The 23,118-nt window shown below is 38.9% G+C and overlaps 2 protein-coding genes across 2 annotated transcripts in view; one reads left to right on the top strand and one right to left on the bottom strand.

The window, feature by feature from the left end:
- LOC126066586 (vasodilator-stimulated phosphoprotein-like) overlaps positions 1–23,118 on the bottom strand; it is a 521,808-nt gene that overhangs the window by 347,679 nt on the left and 151,011 nt on the right. The window lies entirely within an intron of this gene.
- CPB1 (carboxypeptidase B1) overlaps positions 12,390–23,118 on the top strand; it is a 35,463-nt gene continuing 24,734 nt past the window's right edge. The window contains exons 1-3 of the mRNA XM_049867814.1: positions 12,390–12,460; positions 12,588–12,663; positions 20,279–20,403. Coding sequence (XP_049723771.1) covers positions 12,390–12,460; positions 12,588–12,663; positions 20,279–20,403 — 272 coding nt within the window. The remainder of the gene's footprint in view (positions 12,461–12,587; positions 12,664–20,278; positions 20,404–23,118) is intronic.

Genomic DNA, 23,118 nt, shown 5'->3' with positions numbered 1-23,118 from the left:
TATGCTACGCTCCAGATGGCTTGGTATCTATCATGATGCTACCACAATGCCGCACTGAATTTTGTGACCATTTTCTTTGTTAGGCAAAATGCTAAGTAGAAACAGGAACAAATGAATGGTTTCAAAAATTAATATGACACCAGGATGAAGGAATGGAAAAGGAAGAACACAGAGAGAGAGAGAGGCTCTCTCTCCTTTTTTTTTTTTTTTTGGTCATCAAGGCTTATGTCACATGCGTTGGGAATAATTACGTCAGCTGTTCTTCACTCTGCCTCTGAAATCCTGCCATTGTCCACAATTTGTGACTCAGTCCTGCACTTCTCTTGACCAACCCGTCACTCTGTCAGTTAAAATCTGCCATTAAACAAAACTTTTACCAACTGCTACCCTTATGCCTGTTGGACTTAAACCAGCTACTCTTCCCGACATTTCATACTCTGAACTAAATTGTGTGTGAAAATTACCTTTTATTGACTTTGGTGAGCCTTATGCAAACAACTGAGGGCAGATTTCAACTGCCCATTGCCAAAATAGTCCTCTGTCCCATCTGTTGGATGCACATATCATTAAGACTTTTATGAGCCTCAGAAATAGAGAATTTATTTTATGGTGTTAGCTAAAAATCTACAAAAGTCCTTGAAAAGCAGCTCTTACTAGTCTCAGTTACCACTGTGTCTGAGGAAATCCTGCTAAATAAACAGGTTAACAAAAGATATAAAAAAGATAAAAATGCTCCCAAATGGTAGAACCAAAATATAAGTTCATGGCTGTAAATTCATACTTTACATTAAGCTGCTCAAGGAAAACATACCTACTGCCCCTCCAAAAGTAGAGACCTTTTTATACACAGGTTTTGAAAGAAAAATTAGAAAGCTGCATCAGAAACATCAGAAAAACAGAATTTCTTTAAAAAGCCTCTATGTAGTAGAGATATTGCATAGAAGCCTCTATTAGAAGTGTTAAAACAATAATCATATTAAGCCAATAATAGAAACTGACGATTACTGAATATACAATTTGCAAATCAGGGTAACACTTCAACTAGGGAATCAAAAATGTTCCATCGGTGAAAAGAACTTCCAAAAATCTTATACCACAGCTTATTGGCATTGCCTTGGAAATTGGGTCAGAACAGTGTTTACATAGTAACAATGTACCCTAAAAAACAGCTTCCAGTTAGACCCTGGAGTTTCGGTTTCCTGAAACTGACTGAATTCATCAAAAGAGCGCAATGCCTAAGGCAAAACTATCTTACTAATTAGCAGAACGATGAATAAAGAAGACCAAAGAAGAACTGATGCCTTTGAATTGTGGTGTTGGAGAAGAATATTGAATATACCATGGACTGCCAAAAGAACGAACAAATCTGTCTTGCAAGAAGTACAACCAGAATGCTCCTTAGATGCAAGGATGGTGAGACTACATCTCACATACCTTGGACATGTTGTCAGCAGGGATCAGTCCCTTGAGAAGGACACAACATGCTTGGTAAAGTAGAGGGTCAGTGAAAAAGAGGAAGATCCTCAATGAGATGGATTGACAACAACAGCTGCAACAATGGGCTTAAGCATAACAACGATTGTGAGGATGGCCAGGACCAGGCAATGTTTCGTTCTGTTGTATATAAGGTCTCTATGAGTCGGAACCAACTTGATGGTACCTAACAACAACAACAACATTGTTTGACTAAAAGGTAACTTTTAGGAGATCAGTTTCTTCAAGGCTCAAAAAGGACACCCAAGGGAAAATGGCCTGGGTAAAAAGGCCACCCCAAATCCATGGACTCCAGAATATGGATTCCAGGAGAATTAAAACAGTTTCTCAGAAGAAATCAAGAACTTCCTTGGAAATGGAAAAGTTGTAAGAGGCTTAACCATTATGGGCCCCGGGAGAAGTAATGCTCTTTTACCAGAAGAGAATAAAATCTTGGAGTCCTAATATGGCTTTTTACAGTTCTGCTTACAATTACACATTAAACAATTTACCCCTTGTGGATGAGTTCCTAAAGCCTGCTGAGATGCTGCACTCAGAGAAACGAGTACATGCTGTTTTTTCTTCTGTTGTGGTTTATCTTTATTAAAACAAAAAACATACCACAACTAAAAAGAAAAAAAATCTCTTTTGCTGAATTTCACTCTTTCCAAGAAGACCGACAGCATGGATGAACAGTTGTCCAATGTTGGTAGTAAGTCCGACAATAAAAGACAATGGCTCACACATTCATGCCCAGTCAATGTCCTATGGGCTGGAATTCATAAAATAAAGGCAGCAGATGGCATATACCTAAATTTAATTTGCTATGTGGTTTATCCTTGTTTTACCACTCTGAAACGTAGATACCGAATGTTTCTCTAATGTTGTTAGAAAGCACAAGACCATGCTTTGAGCGAGTTTATCATATCATCTGATGCTAGACCATCAATCCTGAGGATGAAAAATGTAGCCCATCCACAGTCACTCTCTCCTGACTAAGAGGGGCCTGTCAACAGCCAATACTCCACATGTCAGGAATGGTGTTTGACGTGGTTTGAAATTACTACTCACGGTGATAAAGCAACACCAGACACCGCCGAGGGGAGAAGAGCGTGCCTTTGATTCCGTTGCTCTAAAAAATAGAGGGGATATTTTTGTGTTTCAGCCTCACTTCCCAGAAGTCCCTGAGAAAATTGGTGTTTTGTTTGGTTAATTATTGTGATCACTTTTTCTTGAGGGTTCTATTCTTAAACACTGTATTCTTGTTTTTGAGTGTCCATTAGTATATCATCAGACCAAAATTCTAGGCCACCAAGTCTAACATAAAAACTTCTTGAGCCTTACGTTACTGCCTCTGGCAGCTGTCAAAATAACTCCTGCTGACATCACGTTTAACAGACTTGCCTCTGAGTCAGACCAATATTGGGAAGCAGCATGTAGGGCTGAAAAATTAGGTCATCAATTGCCAAGCAAGGTCATTCCTCCTTGCATTTGGAGACTAAAACTCTGAGGTAAAAAGGAACTGAACGGTCAAGGACTCTGGACTCCTTTTTTAAAACTCAATCAATGTGTCAATTTAGAAGTTTAATTCTTAGAGTTCTTTAGGAGGATGGTGTTATTTAGAAGTATGGTGATATAATACCTAGTCCTTCGAAGGGAATATGAGACATTCCAACATTAAAATATATCACTCCTAAAGTGTGAAAACCCAAGCCCTAACATCCACTACACTGATCATATTTCTGAGAGCTCAAATGCCAATATTTTCAAATGATTCCAGGAGAATCTTTGGTCAACCTGTTTCTCTCAAGTGACAACGAGAGTGGTCATCATAGGCTTAGAATCTGGAAACAGAAAAAGCCCGATCTGGTGGTTAGGAGCAGACTGCCAATAACAGCATCAGCTGCAGTATCTGTATGCCTGGGGCTTGCCCTTCCAAGCTAATATTAAGAATAAATTGAAATTGAATTGGAGCCATGCAAAGTAGAATACGGACCTTTTTGAAGGTTCATACCAAGTAAATGGCAAACAGGATAAACAGAGTGTCAGGAAATATCAACTTTTTTTTTTTTGAATTGATTGTATGCTTTTATTTCTCTACCAGAATGGCATTTTATGTTATTAACATTTATTTACTAAAACCCTGCCCTTTCCCCAAAAGGTTTTAAAGGAATTTTAATATTCTGTTATAGCAATTTAAGGATACAAATAGTACCCTGTTACCTTACAAACTAGAACAAAACAAATATTTCTCGTATTTGAAATAAAGGTACAAACATCTATTTTCCTTCCAGTTTGTTTCTAATAAAATAGACACTAATATGGAAATATGAAATATATAATTTAGTTATTTAATAATTCAAAATACCTGGGAATAGTTTCCCTAAAATCCATCACACCTAATATACAAATCCAAGATGAAAATATTTAGATGGTCTGTGAGGATTAACAAAGATAAACGTAGGTGCAAAAACATGTCGATTTATTTGGCGCCAGTCCAACTGACCTCCCCTCTCCCCTGCCCTGATTAATCGCCCTCAGCAAGGAGCTGGAGCCTAGTTATGCTGTTTTCTTAATTCCTTTTGATGGAGTGCTGATACAAGGATAGAAAGAGAACCAACTGCCTTTTAACTAACCCATTCTTCATGTGTTAATCAATCATAACTTGTCTGTCTTAATTATCTCCCAAATTCCAAATAGAGACGTGCTTGCAGTTTCCAAATATTTGCATGATTAAAGATGTTTTCCTTGTTTCAATAAGAAACCTCAAATTGATGAGTCAGGTGGTAAGATTTATGGGATGAACTGGTGGTGTTTATCTCCCAGCTTTCAAAAATACTGGTCTGCAACTCGGTAACAAACGTTTCTGCCAGAGATATGCAGACTATACCCATTAATGATGATGACCATGTTAAAGTGTACATATGTATATATATACACGAATGGCAGTAGATGCCAGAGAGAAAAGCCAGCCAAGAAAATGTTTACCAGCCTCCCTCTTCATATCCAAAAAAAAAGGCAGTTTATCTGAATATTAAATACAATTACATGAGGCTAACAGGCCATAGGTGCATCTGTGTAACATTTTCAGGTTGTTTTGGCCCTCCTTAGAGTGATACAGCAGATTGGGTCATCAATCAGTTACACCCACCTGAGTTGCGAGGTGATTCTGTCTGCCCCACAAACAACTGCATAGTTGTATTAAGAAAATGATGTAATGAGAATTTTCACTGAATTGATTGAACCAGTTATTGCGATTGGATGCAAACAAAAACAAAGCCTAGCTCTTTTAAGAACTCCCATTTAGGAGCTTCCTTTTCTATCACATAAAATCAAATTGCATTTTTAATATCCAAATTGAAGCATCAATGTTCTCTTTTCATAGTAAATGGTCCAGGAAGTGGTGATAGATTATGGCAATGATCATGAAGATTATTCTGCAGCATTTCCAAGAGAATAATTTTTATGTAAGGTTTTGTCTCTTCAATATCCAAAAGGAAAACTCCAAGTCATTAGGGAAATCATGCATTCTCTGATTTCTCTCTCTTCCCTGCTATCATCTGATCCTTTAACAGTGAGGACAAAGAGCCTTGCACTTACTCCTCACCCATTATTTTGTGGCCCCATGGTTAAGTGCTCAACTGCTAACAGAAAGGTTGGCAGTTTTGAACCCACCCAGCAGCTCTGCAGGAGAAAGACCTGGTAATCTGCTTCCATAAAGATTAAAGCCAAGAAAACCCTATGGGACAGTTCTACCATGTCACATGAGTTGCTATGAGTCAGAATCAACTCGATGGCACAGAACAACAACAACAGGTTGAGAGAATGATTTGCCCAGAATCACAAATTGACTCCATTGATAAACTCACACTTTAAAACAAAGAAAAAAAATTGTCAAGGAAATTGTTCCCTTTTAATATTTATGCCTGATCACTTTCCTACCTGACACAGCAAGGCACAAAGAGTAAAATTCCGTGCTTTCGTCTCTGAATATCCCATAGCACTTAACCCAATGGCCCGAACCACAAAAAAACGTTTTGGACTTGAACAAAACAGACCAGAAATCCAAAAGGCCAGACCTTAAAGTTAATGTGATTCTAGTATGAATTTACAATCCAGAGTCTCCCAAAATGTGATCCCCAAAACACTGGTCCTAAGAGATGCTTTTGAAGGAAGTGTTCCACAGCTAAACACAATGGAATACTAGGAATGATTGGAAGTCTAATTTGAGCTGGACTTGGCTAACCTGGCACTCTACTTTGAGATACATTTGCTAAATGCTCTATGCCAGAGTCTGTTTTTGATGATTTACAATATATATTGAAGACTAAAAAGTCCTACCCTAAAGGAGCTTGTTTGCTTTAGTTTAAAGTAACATATTTGACCTCAGAACCCTTCTCTACTTAACACCAAGGAACATGCTTGGGGGATGCTTTCGCAGAAAATGAGGTATCATATAGAGTAAACTATAACCCCATGGGGCAGTTCACAGACTCTCCAATATCTCACACTGTTACAAGAAACACAAACAGACACAAAGGTGCCTCTTGGCATATTAATCACCAATGGTGTGTATATGAAAAGAAGAATGTTAAAAAAGAAACATGAGATGGAGAAGCAGAATTTTCAATATCTATGGAAAAATTATTGTAACTAAAACAAATTTCAATGTTTGTTGTTAGTTACTATTGAGTCGATTTCGACTCAAAGCGACCCCAAGTGTACAGAGTAGAACCACTCCATAGGGTATTCAAGGCTGTGACCTTTCGGAAGCAGATCCCCAGGCCTGTCTTCCAAGGCTCCTCTGAGTGGGTATGAACCACCAATCTTTTGGCTAGTAGTCAAGCACTTAACCATTTGCATCACCCAACTGCCCTCCACCTGGATTCATGAAACCTGACAGAGTCCTGGTGGTATAATGGTTAAGAGCTCCTCTGTTAACCAAAAGATTGGCAGTTCGAATCCACCAGTCACTCCTCGGAAACCCCAGGGGGCAGCTCTACCCGAAATTGACTAGATAGTGTGCTTACAGTTCCAAGTACAACACCACAAGTCATCGGCAAATGATTATGTCCTCCTTAGTGGATATTTGTCATTCTTTTTAGCAATCCAGTCCCTGAATCCCTTCTTCAAGTTTGGGGAATACGCTACCTAAGGAGTCTTGGGAGGCAGAAACCCTTCCCACTATCAAAGTAAAAAGTGAGACTCTCATTTTCTCAGCCCACTTTGTAGCTAGAGCACTGACCTATGACCTTGACTTGAACTTGGGAGCTGATAGCAAACATAAGTGAGGACTGTTCAGGATCTCCTCTGGGAAGAATGCCAGCAGCAGCAGTCAGAGCTACATTAGGTATTTTGTGTGGAGCTTATGACAAGGTTCTAGGGGTGAACACATGACCCCAAGCCTGGCCAATCAGCACAGCCCATCATCCTAACCACAAGAATTGGTTTAAGGATAGGCATATATCCCAAGTCAATCCGCAGTGATTTAAGCTGAGGATTTGGGTTATAATTTTGGGAAAGTAGAAACTATCTTTCCGGTAGGGCTGCCAGTCCACTAGGCTACAAAACTGGACATACAGCGGTCATCCTGTTACCACATGGGAAGAGCTGACCAAAAAGCGAGACACAGGCTTAACAAACGTCATCAACTGAACCTGTGAAGCTAGAACTTCTGCTGAACTTTGCAGTTATATGAATGACGAGTTCTCTCCTTCCTTTAGCTAATATAGTTTTATTTTGGTTGCAATCAAGAGTCTTGACTTAGAGCAACTTAGGTCAGTGAGGTAAAGAAAGAACCTAAATTGCAGTTATAGATTGCAAATGTTGAGGCTAGGAAGATAGTAACAAGGTCCAGATTCAAAAGGAAAGGACAGTACGGTATTGTTGGGGAGGCGGGGGGAGATGCAGAACAATGAGGTCAGACTCTGAAAGAGCCAGCATTAGGGTAAAATGTGGTGTACAGGCCAGGCTGCATCAGGATGATTTAGAATAAGTCCATGAATATGAGTAAATATGAGTCATCACCTATGTGGTGCCCAGAGCATAGTGTAAAATAGGTGTGGTTATCAAAAAGACACCACATGGGGACATGACTTGATCATTAATTATAAACATACGGAAGATCCTAAGAAGCAAGAGTCCTTCAGAGGAAATGGACAATTCTAAGAATATAGAATCCATTGCCATCAATTCAATTCCGACTTATAGCAACTCTATGAGTAGAACAGTCCCATAGGGTTTCCAAGGACTGGTTGGTGGATACGAACTGCCCACCTGTTGGTTAGCAGCCATAGCTCACCATAGCTCTTAACCATTGTGCCACCAGGGCTCCAAGAATAAAATAAAAAAAGGAGGAATAAAAAGATGATCCTGTAATGTCAGATGAGTTTTTAATTCTAATTTGATGTAAATTTTTATATAATCGTAAAAGCAAAAGAGAATTATTTTATTTGTTTGTTTAATGTTTGCCACTGACCCAAAAGAAGAATGAAATTTGACCCTCTTGCAAAAGCAGTGTCTATCTTAACATTAACTCCCTATACTGAGGCTATTAAATAATGCCAAAATAATTTGGCATTTTTATGAAAATATCAAATTGTCAGTATTCCTGTATTCTTTCACTCAACAAAGCACCATGTACATGCTAAAAACAAATGAAAATGATTAAGATGTGGTTTGATCTCTCAAAGATTTTGCAATCCTAGTGAAAGAAGATTCACAAATATTCAATCAAAATATAAAAATAAACAATATATAGAGATAAAAACAAAGCAATATGAGAAAATACAAAGAAATGAATAATTAATAAAGAGGCAGGCTTATCAAAATGAATGGATTCCCTGAATTTTCAACTTTTTAATCAGTTGTGTTAACAAAGTATATGTACACAGACCATTTAACCAAACCCAAAACCCACTGCCATCAAGTCAATTCCAACTCATAGTGACCCTATAGAATGCAACAGAATTGCCCCATATGATTTTCAAGGCTGTAAATCTTTATGGAAGCAGACTGCTAGGTCTTTCTCCCACAGAGCAGCTGTTAGATTCGAACTGCTGACCTTTTGGTTAGCAGCCGAGCACTTAACCTCTGTGCCAACAGGGCTCCATTCATAGATCATTTATATCTCTTATATTCTGGAAGTTATATAATTGGGCTTTAATTTTTTTTTTTTAATTATTAATGGAGTCATGAGGAAACAAGGAGATAAGCCAAACTGAAGGACATTCAACATAACTGGCTTGTACTCTTTAAAAATGTCAGTATTATGAAAGATAAAGAAAGACTGAACCACTGTTAAAGATTAAAGGAGACTAAAGAGACATGGCAACTGAATGCAATCTTAGACTGAATCCTAAATCACACACACATATATATACAAAGCACCACCACAGTCCTTGAAGACATTCAGGTCAGCCTCAACTCACTGGTCATGGTTGTTATAAATGATAGAATTTTCCTAGACTTCCTCCTTTCAGACCGACCAAGGTGGAGTTTGTGCAATAGTTATTAGATCCTGTTGTACCTGGATTAATGCCTTGGACCATGTGGAACAGTCAATACAGAAACTTATGGAGAAAATCACCTGGCTTTCTATGTCAGACATTGATGGTTTATGGGATTTGTTTAGGTGGTTGAGTCCTGGGGGAGCATGACTGAGGTGAATGTTTCAGATTGCCTTCATCGTGCTTCTTGGAGTCCTGTTGATATGAGCCTTAATTAAATGCCATATTAGATAAATTATATGGATGTGGTCCCAGTGCCTGTCAGTCAAATTAATCAGAGAGATCAATGGAGAAGCACACTCATGGGAATATTCACCAGAAGCCAAAAGAGTATAGTGAGGGAGAGGTATTGTTGAAAGGCAATTCTCCATGGGTCCCTATGTGTCTGTATCAGGGCTTCAAACCAGTCTGTTCCAGCTTGACCTCCTGCTGAGAATTTGCTTTTCCTCCCAGATATACTGAATCAGAATCTACATTTTAACAAGATCCCCCCGGTGATTCTTATGTACCCTTGGGTCATTTTTCTGTATACTGGGGATCTTGTTAAAATGTAGATTCTGATTCAGTATATCTGGGGTGGAAATGAAAATCCTCAGCAGGGGGTCAGACCAAAATGAACTGGTTCAAAGTACTCACCTGCATGTCTTGTGACAGCTTTTGTTATGGCTCTTTTCCAGAATGTGTTTGTAACAAACATCTTGGAAAATAAAGATAATGTCTCCCTTCAGGGAAAAGGGAAGCTATGCTTGCTACCCAGGAAGATAAAGCTAATGTCCCTCTAGGGCAAAGGTTGGGCAGGTTTGCTAGCAGCCCACTCCTAAGGTTTGGAGTTTCCTGATTCGGGATTCCTCAACTGTGACACAAGCCTACTGTATGTACGGAAATCAGCTGGACCCATTTCTGCATCATCCCCATGAAACTCAGGAAGTAAACTGACTGATGCCAACAAGAAGCTCATGCTACCTACCATGTCATTAGTAGCAAAGTCCTTTGCTTCTGACCCAGAACTCTCATGTCTTATGCCAGCATCTATGAAACTGAGTCAGGATAACTTGTTATTTTGCAGGTAGGATACAACTTGAGATCCTTTATACTTTTTGACAAAGACTCAGATTAAAGTAGAGAGACAGCATGCTTAAGCATTGAAAGAATCAATGTTGTAAAGGTATCAGTTCTCCCCAAATTTATCTATGGATTCAAAGCAATCCCAATCAAAATTCCAGCAGGATTTTTTGTAGAAACTGACAAGACGATACTAAAATACATACAGAAATGTAAAAGATTTAGAGTAGCTCTGAAAGGGAACAAAGTTAGAGGGCTTATATGCTATCTGATCTTAACTTACTATAAATGCACTAAAATTTCTACAAATTTAAACAACAGGTAAATGGAACATGATACAAAGTCTAGAAATTAAGAGCTCAGCTGCTAACCAAAAGATCGGTAGTTCAAATCCATCAGCCACTCCTTGGAAACCCTACAGGGCAGCTCTACTCTGTTCTGTAGGGTCACTGTGAGTTGAAATAGATTCAACAGCAAGGGATGTATATATATATACGATCAGATGAATTTTTAAAAAAGAAAGCAATGCAATGCAACAGGAAAAAGAAAGCCTTTTCAACAAATAGTACTGGATCTACTAGACATCCATATAAAAAAAAAATTCTTGACCCATACCTCATACCATACATAAAAACCTAAAATTACAAAGCTACCATAAGAAAACATAAGAGAATACGTTTGAGGCCTTGGAGTAGGCAAAGATTTCTTATAAAACAATGCAAAAGGTACTGATTATCAAAGAAAAATATTGATAAGCTGAAACTTTATCAAAATTTAGGACTTCTGCTCATTAAAACATTAAAAACCACAGATGGGAGGGAGGGGAAAAGGGAGAGTCATTGTTTAGGAAGCATGGAGTTTCTACTTACAGTGATGGAAATCTGGCAATGGATAACGGTGATAGTTAAAAATTACGCACCATTATTAATGTAATCGATGTCACTAAATTGTACACATGAAAAATGTTAAACTGGTAAATGTTGTGCTATATATATATATTTTTACAATAATTAAAGAGTATTAAAAAAGAGCTAACATTAAGAAAATGCAAACCACAGGCTGGGAAGAAATATTTGCAGAATATATTTATAACAAAGGTCTTATAATTAGAATAATTAAAGAACTCCTACAAAACAATAATAAAAAGGCAAAGAACCAAGGACAAAAGACTTCAATAGACACTTCACAAAAAAAGATATACAAGTGGTCAAAAAATACATAAAAAGATGATCAACATCACTAAAAAAAAAAAAAAAATCATTAGTCATCAGGAAAACAAAAGTTCAAACCACAATTAGAACTTCACTCTCACCAGAATTACCAAAATAAAGAAAAGACTAAGAATACCAAAATACTGGAGAGAATGCAGAGCAACTGGGTTCCAGCAGAAGGTTAAAATGGTACGGTACAGCCACAGTGCAAAGAATCTTATCATGTTACACCTATACCTACACATGGGGTTGCCATGAGTCAGAATCAACTTGATGGCAACTCACAAGGGCAACAACGTTATTATTTAGCAATTCCACTCTTACATATTTACCCTGCCAAAATGAAAATATACGTCCACAAAAATACTTATATACAAATGTGTATTTCAACTTTATTCATAATAACACAAAATTGCGAACAACCCAAATATCCATCAACAGGAGAATGGATAAACAAATTGTGGTATAGTCGTACTGTAGAATACTACTTATCAATAAAAAGGAACAAACCAATAATACAGATGAAAATACTGATGAGTCTCAGAAACATTATCTTGAATGAAAAAAGCCAGACACAAAGAAATAGATATGGTATTATTTCATTTACATGAAGTTCTAGTACAAGAAAAATTAATGTATGGGGTTAGAAATAAGAATAGGGGCTGCCTGAGGGAAGTGCAGACATAGATTAGAAAGATGCTGGAAAAAAACTTCTTAGGGTGATAAAAATGTCCTACATCTTGATTGGGATGTTTGTTACTGGGGTATATATTTGTAAAAACTCATTAAACTTTATACTTCAATCTATACAATTTATTGTATTTAGATACACCTCAATTCAAAATGCAAAAAAAAAAAAAGACTACCAAATAGGATTTACTTAAAACTCACCTCCAGGCTCTTCAAGGTCTGGCATTCAAATTAAATTCAAAATTAAATTCAGATTATTTGCTCTGTTTTCACAGGTGTTGAGAGAGAGATTCTCTCAGACTTTACACGACTACCAAGGCAACAATGCCGGAAAAACCATTAATCAAGATTTGATAGTGCTTATTTGCCATCAGGAGAAGAAAAAAAAGAACACCCTGGATTATAAAAGCAGGTGAAACCCACCCAAGAGACCTACTCAGGCACAATGCTGATGTTCCTGGTTCTCCTAACTGTGGCTTTAGCGTCTGCTCACAGTTCTGGTGAGCACTTTGAAGGGTAAGTAGGCAGCTTCTTAAATATAAGCAAGCTCTCTTCCTTGCTCGCCCCCAAATTTGGATGCATTAATTTGGATGCATTACCCTTTTAAATTTTTCTATTCTTCCTCCTCTATCTCACCATTCAGCGAGAAGGTATTCCGCATCAATGTTGGAGATCAAAATCATGTCAACTTAATCCAGGAGTTGGCCAGCACCAACCAGGTGAGCAACAACTCTCTACTATAGGTTTGCTTCACACCTACTTTAAAATCTTAGACTGCAACGTGATTCCACCAAATGAAGACTGACATGAAATATGAACATCAGCAAAAGATCAAAACTTGGAAAAACTTAGTGCCATAATGCTGCCCTTTTGCCTGCCTGAATTAGATAGCCATAAACCCTATAGTATTATAAATCCATGGTAACTTTTAAAAGAGCTGACAGAGCATGACAACTGGATGAGTTGGAACTGTCATGAAGGTCACAAGAACATCTAATATGCAGTTACTTCCCTTTTAAAGCAAAAGAGAAAACTGATCAACTTGGATATTGCTGAAAAACTGGGCTTTTGTCCAACTTGCACTTCATTTCCACATCCCATGTATCATCTGTTCTCTTTGGTTTTCTTTCATTCCAAATCAAACAGCTTGGGTTTTCATGACCTTGATTCAAGTCCCCTTAATGATATGGTATGGGGGTCGGGGATGTTAAAAAGTCATGAGTGATTTCCATACTTTCCTTTTGCTTACAAGAGACCAAAAATCTCCATGCTACTTTAAAAAAAAAGAAAAAAAAAAAACACTTACTATGAGATGAAAACTGCCATTTTCATTATACTTAGTGTGGCAGGAAGCTATCACTAACCCCAAATAGTTCTATTTGGGTCAATGCTGTTTCTTCATGTATATATAAGCCAAAATAATCTGCAAGCTCTTAAACATCCTTTATTAAAAATCTATGTATAAATACATGTAAATATATAGAAAGTCATTTCTTAAATTTCAAGGTGTCGAGGAAGACAGTGCAAAGTGTCATAATCACAATCAGAAGTTTTCAAAATGAAAGAAAAAAAAACTCCATTGCCGTGATTCCAACTCACAGTGACCCCATAAGACACAGTAGAAGTGCCCCATAAGACTTCCAAGGAATGCCTGGTGGATTCAAACTGCCACCCTTTTGGTTAGGGGCTGTAGCTCTTTGCCACTACACTACCAGGGCCTCCCGAAATGAAACAGGATATATAAAGTCATCTATCTCAGCCTTCCACTCAAATCTGGAATTACTTCCCTGGAAACAGCATCTCTGGTTGCTAGCCCTAGTAAAACCTGTTTGGGTACTTCCAGGAATAGTAGGTAAGCTACTATTCTGAATAGCCCATTTGCCTTAAAAATCACTCTGTTTTCTTCCTAATAACTGAGATGAAAGTTGCTTTCTCTAACTTGGTTCCATTGGACCGAGCTGAGCCAAATACTGTGTTACCTCTAAGATTTATCTTCTTCCAGGTCTGCCAACATTTTTCTTAGTGCTGGTTTACTTAGCGCTGGTCATCCTGGTCACCTCTGGACACAGCTCAGTCTTTTGTCTATATTTCTTCTGAAACATGTAGCTACCAGGATTGACAGTGGGCCTCTGGGTGTGCTCTGATTAATTTTTTTACAGGACGATTGCCTGTCTTCATTTGTAAAGCAGACATTTATTAACAGGGTCTTAGATGCTTTTTAGCATCTTTGGCAATCATAGAACGCTATCAGCTTACATTAAAGCTGTGGTCAATCAAAACCATTAAGATTTTTTTTCTCATGTGAATCACCTTCAAACAAGGTGTTCCTCTTTCTGTACTTGTCTAATTGTTTCTAAATTAAATGCAGGATTTTAGGTTTACTCTTAAAATTTATCTTGATGGCCTGTTTTCAGCATGTTATCTTATTAAAAACTAATTCAGTCCTCCAAGGAAATAATTCTTCCCCCAAGTTTTTTAAGTTTACTTCACCAGCAAGTTTCATACGCATACCTTCTTGATTTTAATCTTCGTCACTGATAAAGAAGAGTATTAAGTAGGTCAGGGGGTCAGTGCAGAACTAGTGGCCTCCTTCTTGGTTTGCTGGCTCTGTATTTATCATGAGTCTCCAATGTGCCAGACACAGTATTAAGCACAGAACATCATTCATTAATCAACTCTGCGTGGGTAAGTTTGATCAACTACCCACATTATTGAGGAGTTACCTACAACTAACGTTGTACTGATTTTCAGACTGTAAAGAAGGTTATCAATGCTGAGACTGTCAACTGCTTTGCTGAGATCAAGATTCAGTATTCTACCCAGCTATTGGTCTCTTCCAGTAATGAGAGGAAGTTAATTGGGCCTGACTCATTCTTGTTTTAAACCATGCTGGCTCCCAGGGAACACAGCTCCCTTTTCTGAGCATTCATAATCCATCTGCTTCCAGTTTGCCCTGCAGCTTTGCCAGAATCCATGCCAGGTCCCAGGATTTCCTGCTTCTGAGATTCATCTGCTTTCCTGCTTATGAAATTCCAGACTCGCTCCCTCCGGTTCTCAGCAGTCCCTTCAAGTTCTGACTCCTTCAAGATTCCTTCAAGTTCTGTGATTACATCTTCAGTATTTTGTTGTTGTTGTTACTCAAAATTCGACATTTTATGGTGGTCAAGAGCAGAGAATCTGGTCTCACAGTGCATGGGTTCAAATCCTGACTCTACCACTTGGTTAGCTGGACCTTGGGCACTTTACTTAACCTCTCTGTGCCTTAATCACCTTATTTGTGAGGTGACATAATATATGAGGATAATAATACTATTTACCTTGTAGGGTTGTAAAATTTAAGAAATAATCGTAATAATATGGAAAGCACTTAGAAAGCACTTATATAGTACGTTATATAAGTACTTGCTATTATTATTACCATTAGGTCTGGAATTTTTAAGTCAATGTACATGGCTGAGAGCCCTGGTGGTGCAGTGGTTAAGTGTTCTGCTGCTAACCAAAAAGATCAGCAGTTTGAACCCACCAGCTGCTCCTTGGAAGCCCTGTAGGGCAGTTCTAGTCTGTCCTATAGGGTTGTTATGAGTCAGAATTGACTCAACAGCAATGAGTTTGGTGTCTTTTTAGTTTTACATGGCTAGGTGTAATCACCTCTCTCCTCACCTACCATGGGCCTCCACGCCTTCTTTCCAAAGAAAATATTTCATAGTACATGAAAAACTCTTTACTTATCCTGGTGGTAATTAATTTCATCTTTCAATGGAAGTAAAAGAAACAAGAGATACTGAAACTCCTTGGAAAGAACAGAAGCCAAAGGATTTAAACAGGGCTACTTTCTCTCTTCCCGCGACAAACATTATCATGTTTTAGTTCCAAGCAGTGGGCCAGCATGTTTTCTTCTTTACTCTTCTTACTTTCAACATGATTGAAAAAGATTTTTCTTCTCCTCAGCAATCCTGCAAGTGCAGCATATTCTGGGATGTAGCCTTCCTGATAAGATCATTACAAGGGCATCCAGTCTTTGTATTCATCCTTGGCCATGTGTGCTTCCTCCAGCTTTTGAACATGTCCTTTTAAAAGCTGAATGTATTGGAGAGCTCTGTGACCACACTGGACCCAACAGCCCTCCCCCTTGCCATTTGGATCATCTCTTATTGTACAGTAAGAATTCTATCTCCTTGCAATCGGAGCTGTACTTGTTCCTTTTCTGGAGCCATTCACCCTAGAACATACTTTCTCTGGACTTTCTTGAACTCTGTTTCTTGAATTTAAAGTACACATTTATCTAGGCCAAGAGTGAAATGATTACAGTCTTCCCTGTTCCCACCATCCTTAATACACCAGTAAGTTCTTCACTGCTGTTCTGAATAAGGCTTAGAGTAGTCATCGTTTCCTCTTCCAACAAGAAATGAAAATTTCATCAAGATAAAGGAAGAATCTATCAGATGTTCTATTTATAGGCAAATGTAACATCTGAAAATTTCTGAAGAACCAAAGATCCCCAACACCAATATTCTTTTATATTCCCACTTTATTCCCAAAAGAATGTAAGTTGGTCTAGTGCTGCTGTAACAGAAATATCACAAGTGGATGGCTTTACCAAACAGACATTTATTCTCTCACAGTTTAGGAGGCTATAAGTCAAATTCAGGGTGCCAGCTCCAGGGCAAGGCTTTCTCTCTCTGTCAGTTCTGAGGGGAGGTCCTTGTCATCAGTCTCCCCTAGTCTAGGAGCTTTTCAGTGCAGGGACCTCAGGTCCAAAGGACACATGCTTCTGGCTCTTCTTGCTTGGTGGTAATGAGGTCCCCCTATCTCTCCGCTTGCATCTCTCTTTTATATCTCAAGAGAGGTTGATTTAAGACACAACCTAATCTTGTAGATTTAGTCCTGCCTCATTAACATAACTGCCTCTAATCCTGCCTCATTAACATCATAAAGGTAGATTTACAACACATAGGAAAATCACACCAGATGACAAAATGGTGGACAATCACGCAATACTGGGAATCATGGCCTAGCCAAGTTGACACACATTTGGCGGGGGGGCACATAATTCAATCCACAACAGTTGAATAAATTACTTTATCTTACTTTTGTGCTAGTTTTGTGATGTATTTTAGGAAGAACTCTTTAGTTATCAGCCACCTGTAGATACCGCCCGCAATGTAGTCACTTAAACATATCTCTTTGTCTTCCAACAAAAGTTTTCTGTGTTTCTTCACCACTCAGCTTACTGGATTTATATTCAGTTCTATAACTTCTTGATATAGAATTCAAGTCCCCACATCTTATATTAAACAGAAATCCTATTTACAAAAAAAAAAAAAAAAAAATTTTTTTTTTTAAGGTATTGGTAATTCATGAAAGCTCTGTTAATACTTTGAATTTATTTATTATTTGTATCTATACCTGGTGCACTAGTAAACAGCTATGGGGTGTATATGTAACTGCTGGGGCTAACTCCAGTACACTAAGTCTGTAGCATACTTGCAGCAAGCACTCCATAGTGTTGGATGTTAGCGATCTTCCTGACCATTTCTCTCCACGTCAAACTGAAATTTTTAAACCATCTCAGGTTAGGTCTCTAATTCTTCTCTCAAACATATTCTTAAGATTCCATCACCCCCTTTTCAAGAATCCATCATTTTAGTATCTCACTGCAGAATCTTAAAGGTGGCACGATATATATCTTCCAGTATTTGGCGGAGCTAGGACCAATGAGCAAAAGATTAGGGAAGTCAACTTGCAGCTCAGTATTAGGAAAAAATAATTCGTGGACAATTAGGCTGTTCTGAGGTGGCAGTAGGCGTGCTCAAGGTTGTACTAGAACTATCACCAGGGATATCGTGTAGGCATTTCTTGCTTTGAGTGGAAAGCTGGCATTTTAATATGAATTCTCCCAGAAGCAGATCCTGAGACAAGGATTCAAGGGCAAGGATTTTATTAGGGACATCCAGGGAACACATGGAGAAACGGGGAGTGAAAGAGTGGCAGTCAACAAAGGAGGCACTATTAAGCCAGCTCCCACAGAGGGAAATTGGAGCTTAATCCCACAGGAAAACTCTGGGAAAGGCCACAAAACACATGCTTCAGAATTATCCCACCCAAGCAAGGGAAGTAGAATATTTAGACATCCACTTTCCAGAGCCATTGGTTGAAGACTTCTCTGGAAGGAATATTTTCTCAGCACCTCCTGCCTGCCACAAGCTGATAACTTGGCTTTTGGCAGTTCTAGGGGAAAGAGCCCTGTGGGACAGAAAGGCAGATTTTGGCAGTGCCCTGGGCACCCTAAAAGGTCCAAAGTCTATGTATGGGTGGGGCATGGACCGCATCTGTTACACATGCTCAGAGGTCCTCCCTCTCCCACCCCACCTCGGAATGATAGACATTTATTAGGAACACAAAATCATAGCTATTTTTTTTTTTGCATTTTTTTCTTGTGATAAATATATATGTAAAAAACATCTGACATTGCAACAATCTTCAAATGTATGGTTCAGTGACATTCATTATGTTTACCGTATTGTTTGAGCATCACTCTTACTTGTTCTGTTAAGAATATGCTTTCTCTTATAATCTAATTGTCTGTTCCCCTTGACTGAAGAGGATTTATCACCAGCCTCTTGCTTTCTCTGTCTTTATCACAACATGCCTTTATGTTCCCTCCACCATCAATTAATCTCTCCTCTGTATCCTCTATACGGTCGCTATGAGTCAGAATCGACTCAATGGCAACGGGTTTGGGTTTTTTTTATTTTATTTTTTTTTTGCTGTATCCTCTCACCCTTGACTCACTAGGTCCCATTCTGTATCCAGTCCTTATCCAGCCATCAGTACTCTCTCCTTTCAATCCCTTTGTGACAAATACACTCACAATTAACTCTTCTGGAATCTCTCTTGATGGAATCCCTGGGTTCTTGCCTCCCGTGGCTATAACTATGGCCCTGACCCGGGACTCAGCTCCCACTGGACTTCTTCAGTAGTTTGAATATTACCAGGACAGGAAAGAGGTTATCAGATTTTCCACAGGTGTATCTGAAACTGAGTCATTTAAGAGCTTACCACATCAGTTCCTGCCTCACCATCTCCAAGTCTGCCCAAACCTCCTTCCAAATCCCCAAGCTGTGGTTCTAAAAATCACCACCTGTCACATCTGGAGCTGAGACTAGCTCACAAACATCTGAAGATGGATTGTGTGAAAGACAGGAGCAGAGGACGAAGCTATGTCAGGCTCACCGCAGGCTTCTAGGTCTACACTCAGCACAAAAAGGAACAGAAAAGCAATGCTTATGAGAGACTACATGCCCCTGGTTAACATCTTTCCATGAAAAATTCAAATCTCATCTCCTCAAAATAAAAACATTAGAATTGTCAAATCAGTCAGCCTGTTCTTTTAGTGCATAATTTCCTTTAAAGTCTCCCTCATGAGACTGTAAATTCCACCAAGACAGAAGCTATGTTGGATTTGCTCACTAGTGAACGCCTAGTCTCAGACACAATGCCTAACATGTGATACCCATTGCCATCGAGTTGATTCCAACTCATAGAGGCCCTACAGGACAGAGCAGAACTGCCCCACAGAGTTTCCAAGGAGCACCTGGTAGATTTGAACTGCTGACTTCTTGGTTAGCAGCTGTAGCACTTAACCACTATGCCACCAGGGTTTCCAGCACATAGTAAGTCCTCAGTAGTAGTTGCTGAATAACTGAGTAAATGGGAATGTCAGAATGTTACTGGATCCCTGAGAGTGTTTTGTTTCTGATCATGGTGCCTAGTTGCCCCTGTGGAAAGATGCCTTTGTTCTCCCTGATGTATCTTCCAGGCCAGGGATGCTCCTGGTTCCATACATTATTGTGACTTGGACAGCATTGAGTTCCCAGATAACATCATAAAATATGGCCATAAATAGTCAAAGGGAAAGCTTAATTTCTCTCCATTAAATTTTGTGGTTCTAGTTAATTCATCATCTTTCATTCAGCAAATTCACCCATTACCACAAACACTGCTATCACAACAAGCAAGTGCCCCAGAAAATCAATAAATAGAAAAGAGTTGTTATGGAATAGTGTAATTAACTAACATTATGGGAAGTAATTACATGGTCTTCATGCTTGTCGATAATCAATTAAGGTTACGTATGTATTTGTAAATATTTTTATTGACATCTAACTGCTTGGTCCCAACGCTTTTTCACTCAAATGAGATATTTTCAAGAGGTTTCATGGATAATTTGGTTTTGAAAATAACTGAGTGGAGTAGAGCAATGGTGGCTCTCAGATGATAATCCACCCAACGAATTATAGGTGTTCAATATAGTGTATTTTGTCCTTTATTCAGATTGACTTTTGGAAACCAGATTCTGCCACGCAAATCAAACCTCACAGCACAGTTGACTTTCGTGTTAAAGCAGAAGATATTTTCACTGTGGAGGACTTTCTGGAGCAGAATGAATTACAATATGAGTAAGTTCATGCTTTATAGTTATTAAAATTCTCCCTCACACATGCTCTTATCTGAGTCTCTGAATAACCCTGGGGCAGTAAAAATGAGACCAAGAGGTTACACGACTTTGTCCTGGGTCCCACAAATAGGTATCGGCAGAGCCAACTCTAGATTCCAAATCTTAAGACTTCAGGCCAGGTAGATTTTCTGTTTAGTCATTGCTCTAATTAAAGTGGTTTTGACTTTCGAGTCCCACATTTTCGGCCAGATATTTGACCCTGCTACTAGTTTAAAAGTGATATTCAGAGGACAGGCCAGATGAATGGACACTATTATTAGCTGGATGCCATTTTAGCTCCAAATCTTACCAGGTCTTCTTTCTATGCTGGGCCTACTGTGATCCATGAGAGTTCTTTACGTTCCTTTAGCTTAAGGACCAGACTGAGTAGTCTTCTGTCCTTTTTACCCCAAGACCTGTCCCCTATCTTTATTGATAGGAGAAGGCCTAGAGAGATGGGCCCAAAGAAAGAAAACTGATTCCCCAAAGGCTTAGAGAAGAGTTAGCTAAGTTGGTTACCCATGTCTCCTCTCCCCAAATACAATCCTTGTGGTTTTCAAGGTGAAAATGTCTCCTCATAGTAGAGGCAATTGCCCATTTGTTGATCCAACAGCTAGAAACAGAATGCCTACAGGTACCAAACACTGAACAAGAAAAACAGGCCCCACATGCTTTAGGGGAAGGCAAACCATAAACAAGGGATTACAAAAATGTGTAATAGACACAGAGAAGGGTAAAGAGGGAAAGGAATAGGCCAAGTCTAGAAAGTGAGGCTTCAGCTGAGATCAGAAAGATGAGTAGAAATTACCCCGACAAAGATGGGGAAAAGCCATATTCTAGGTAGAGAAGACTACATGCGAAGGTGGGAGGTAGGAGAGATGTTAAAGCTAAGGTATTTGCATGAGAGGAAAGAGAGAAATGAGACCTTTAGCTCTGATCCAAAGCAGAACTCTTCCTACAAGGGGTAGAACAGGGAGGAGTAAAGAGAAAGTCTTAGGCTCCAGTCCTGAACATGAGAATGTTTATTGATCCATTCCCCACCCCAAGCTCCAGTCTTCATTATGATTTTGAAAATAAATGTGACCGACATAATTTTAAGATTAGAAACTTCCACTTGTTTTTCACATCTTGCAGTTGTTGTTCATCGCCGTTGAGTCGATTCCCACTCATGGAGGCCCCAGGTGTGCACAGTAGAACTACTCCATAGGGTTTTCAAGGCTATGATCTTTCAGGGGCAGATCTCCAGGCCTCACTTTTGAGGTAACTGGGGGGGTTGAACCGCCAATCTTTTAGTTAGTACTACAAAGCTTAACCCTTTGTACCACCCAGGGACTTCTTTTACATCTTAAACGTATAGAAGAATAGGCTTTATGCTAGTGATGACATCAGAATTGTCTCACCTGTAAACTCAGTACCTCCATCAGAAGAAGTGGTGTAGCATAGTACAACAAGCATATGCTTTGGAGACAACCAAATCGGGATTCAAATCCCAACTCTGCAACTTCCTGACTGTGTGACCTTGGGTAATCTACTTAACCTTTCTGAGTTTCAGTTTCCTGATCCAGGAAATGACGATATAGTACCTCCCTCAGTGGGCTGTGGTGAAAATGAAATAAAACTATTACTATTGCTGAGAATGCTGCTATGGTTTACTAATATACAAAGAGAGAGACCATGTATTTTTTAAGGGTCAGCAGAAACTGTTATATTTAACCCCATTATCATCCCTCACGTGGCCTTGCTATCTGCTTCTGCCTGAGGGAAGTGTCAAAATATGACCCTAAGATCTGATTGTCTTTTTTACAACAAAGATGTAACCCAATAAGTTTTAAAATGTGCTTAAGATTCATGTCTGTGATATTCTCCTCTTCTGATTACACTGGGAAGGCCTTCTAAAATCCTAGTCTTTAGGAACCTTCAGTAACATTCAAAATAAGAACCATTTCCTTTTTATTCTTTAAAAAGAACAAAGGAAGCTCAATGCTTGTAGACTAACCCTAGCTACCTGAATGATGTCCTAATTCTATCCATATCACAAAACAGTAAAATGGCTTCTAGTCGTATACCAATCTCCTCTTATTGGGTGGAAAATTCACTTCCTTTTTCAGTGGTAAACTCTTTGGGAATTGTATATGAGCCTTGTCTCATCTAGAACATAAGACGTTCCCTGAGGGCTAAGAGCTTGTTAATTTTTGCTTCTCTGTTCACCGCTTAGCACATTTGTAACATATAATTTTCTAAATATTAAATAATAATAAGTCCCTAGAAATCCTGGTGAAGCACACCAGCAATATCCTTGCTAGGGCTGCGAGCAGTCCCTGTGCGTGCCATTATTACCTCACATGGTAACTAATTTGTACTGAGGCTGTTTCCTGTCAGCGAGGATCCACCATTGTATATATATATAACAGGAACCCTCTACTGCACAAGTTCCACCAAAATAGCTTTGCGAATTTTTCAGTGGTCCCATCCCTCTTCACCAAGACTTGCATCATTCAACAGCTTTAATCAAACGCTGAGTTATCATGGGAGAAAAATTCAAAATGTGTGCAAAAAAGCAATCCAACGCTATCTTTAAATGCCAGTGTTGCACACTTAGGTACAGATAGACTAGGGATGTGATGATGTAAATCCCCAATCCATGGTACTGAAGCCAAATTAGCATAACCTCTTGGTG

This window comes from Elephas maximus, chromosome 23 (genome assembly GCF_024166365.1).
Source record: "Elephas maximus indicus isolate mEleMax1 chromosome 23, mEleMax1 primary haplotype, whole genome shotgun sequence".
NCBI classification, from domain to species: Eukaryota; Metazoa; Chordata; class Mammalia; order Proboscidea; family Elephantidae; genus Elephas; species Elephas maximus.
Note: the sequence above shows the minus strand (reverse complement) of the source record. Positions and strands in the feature narration are given on the sequence as shown.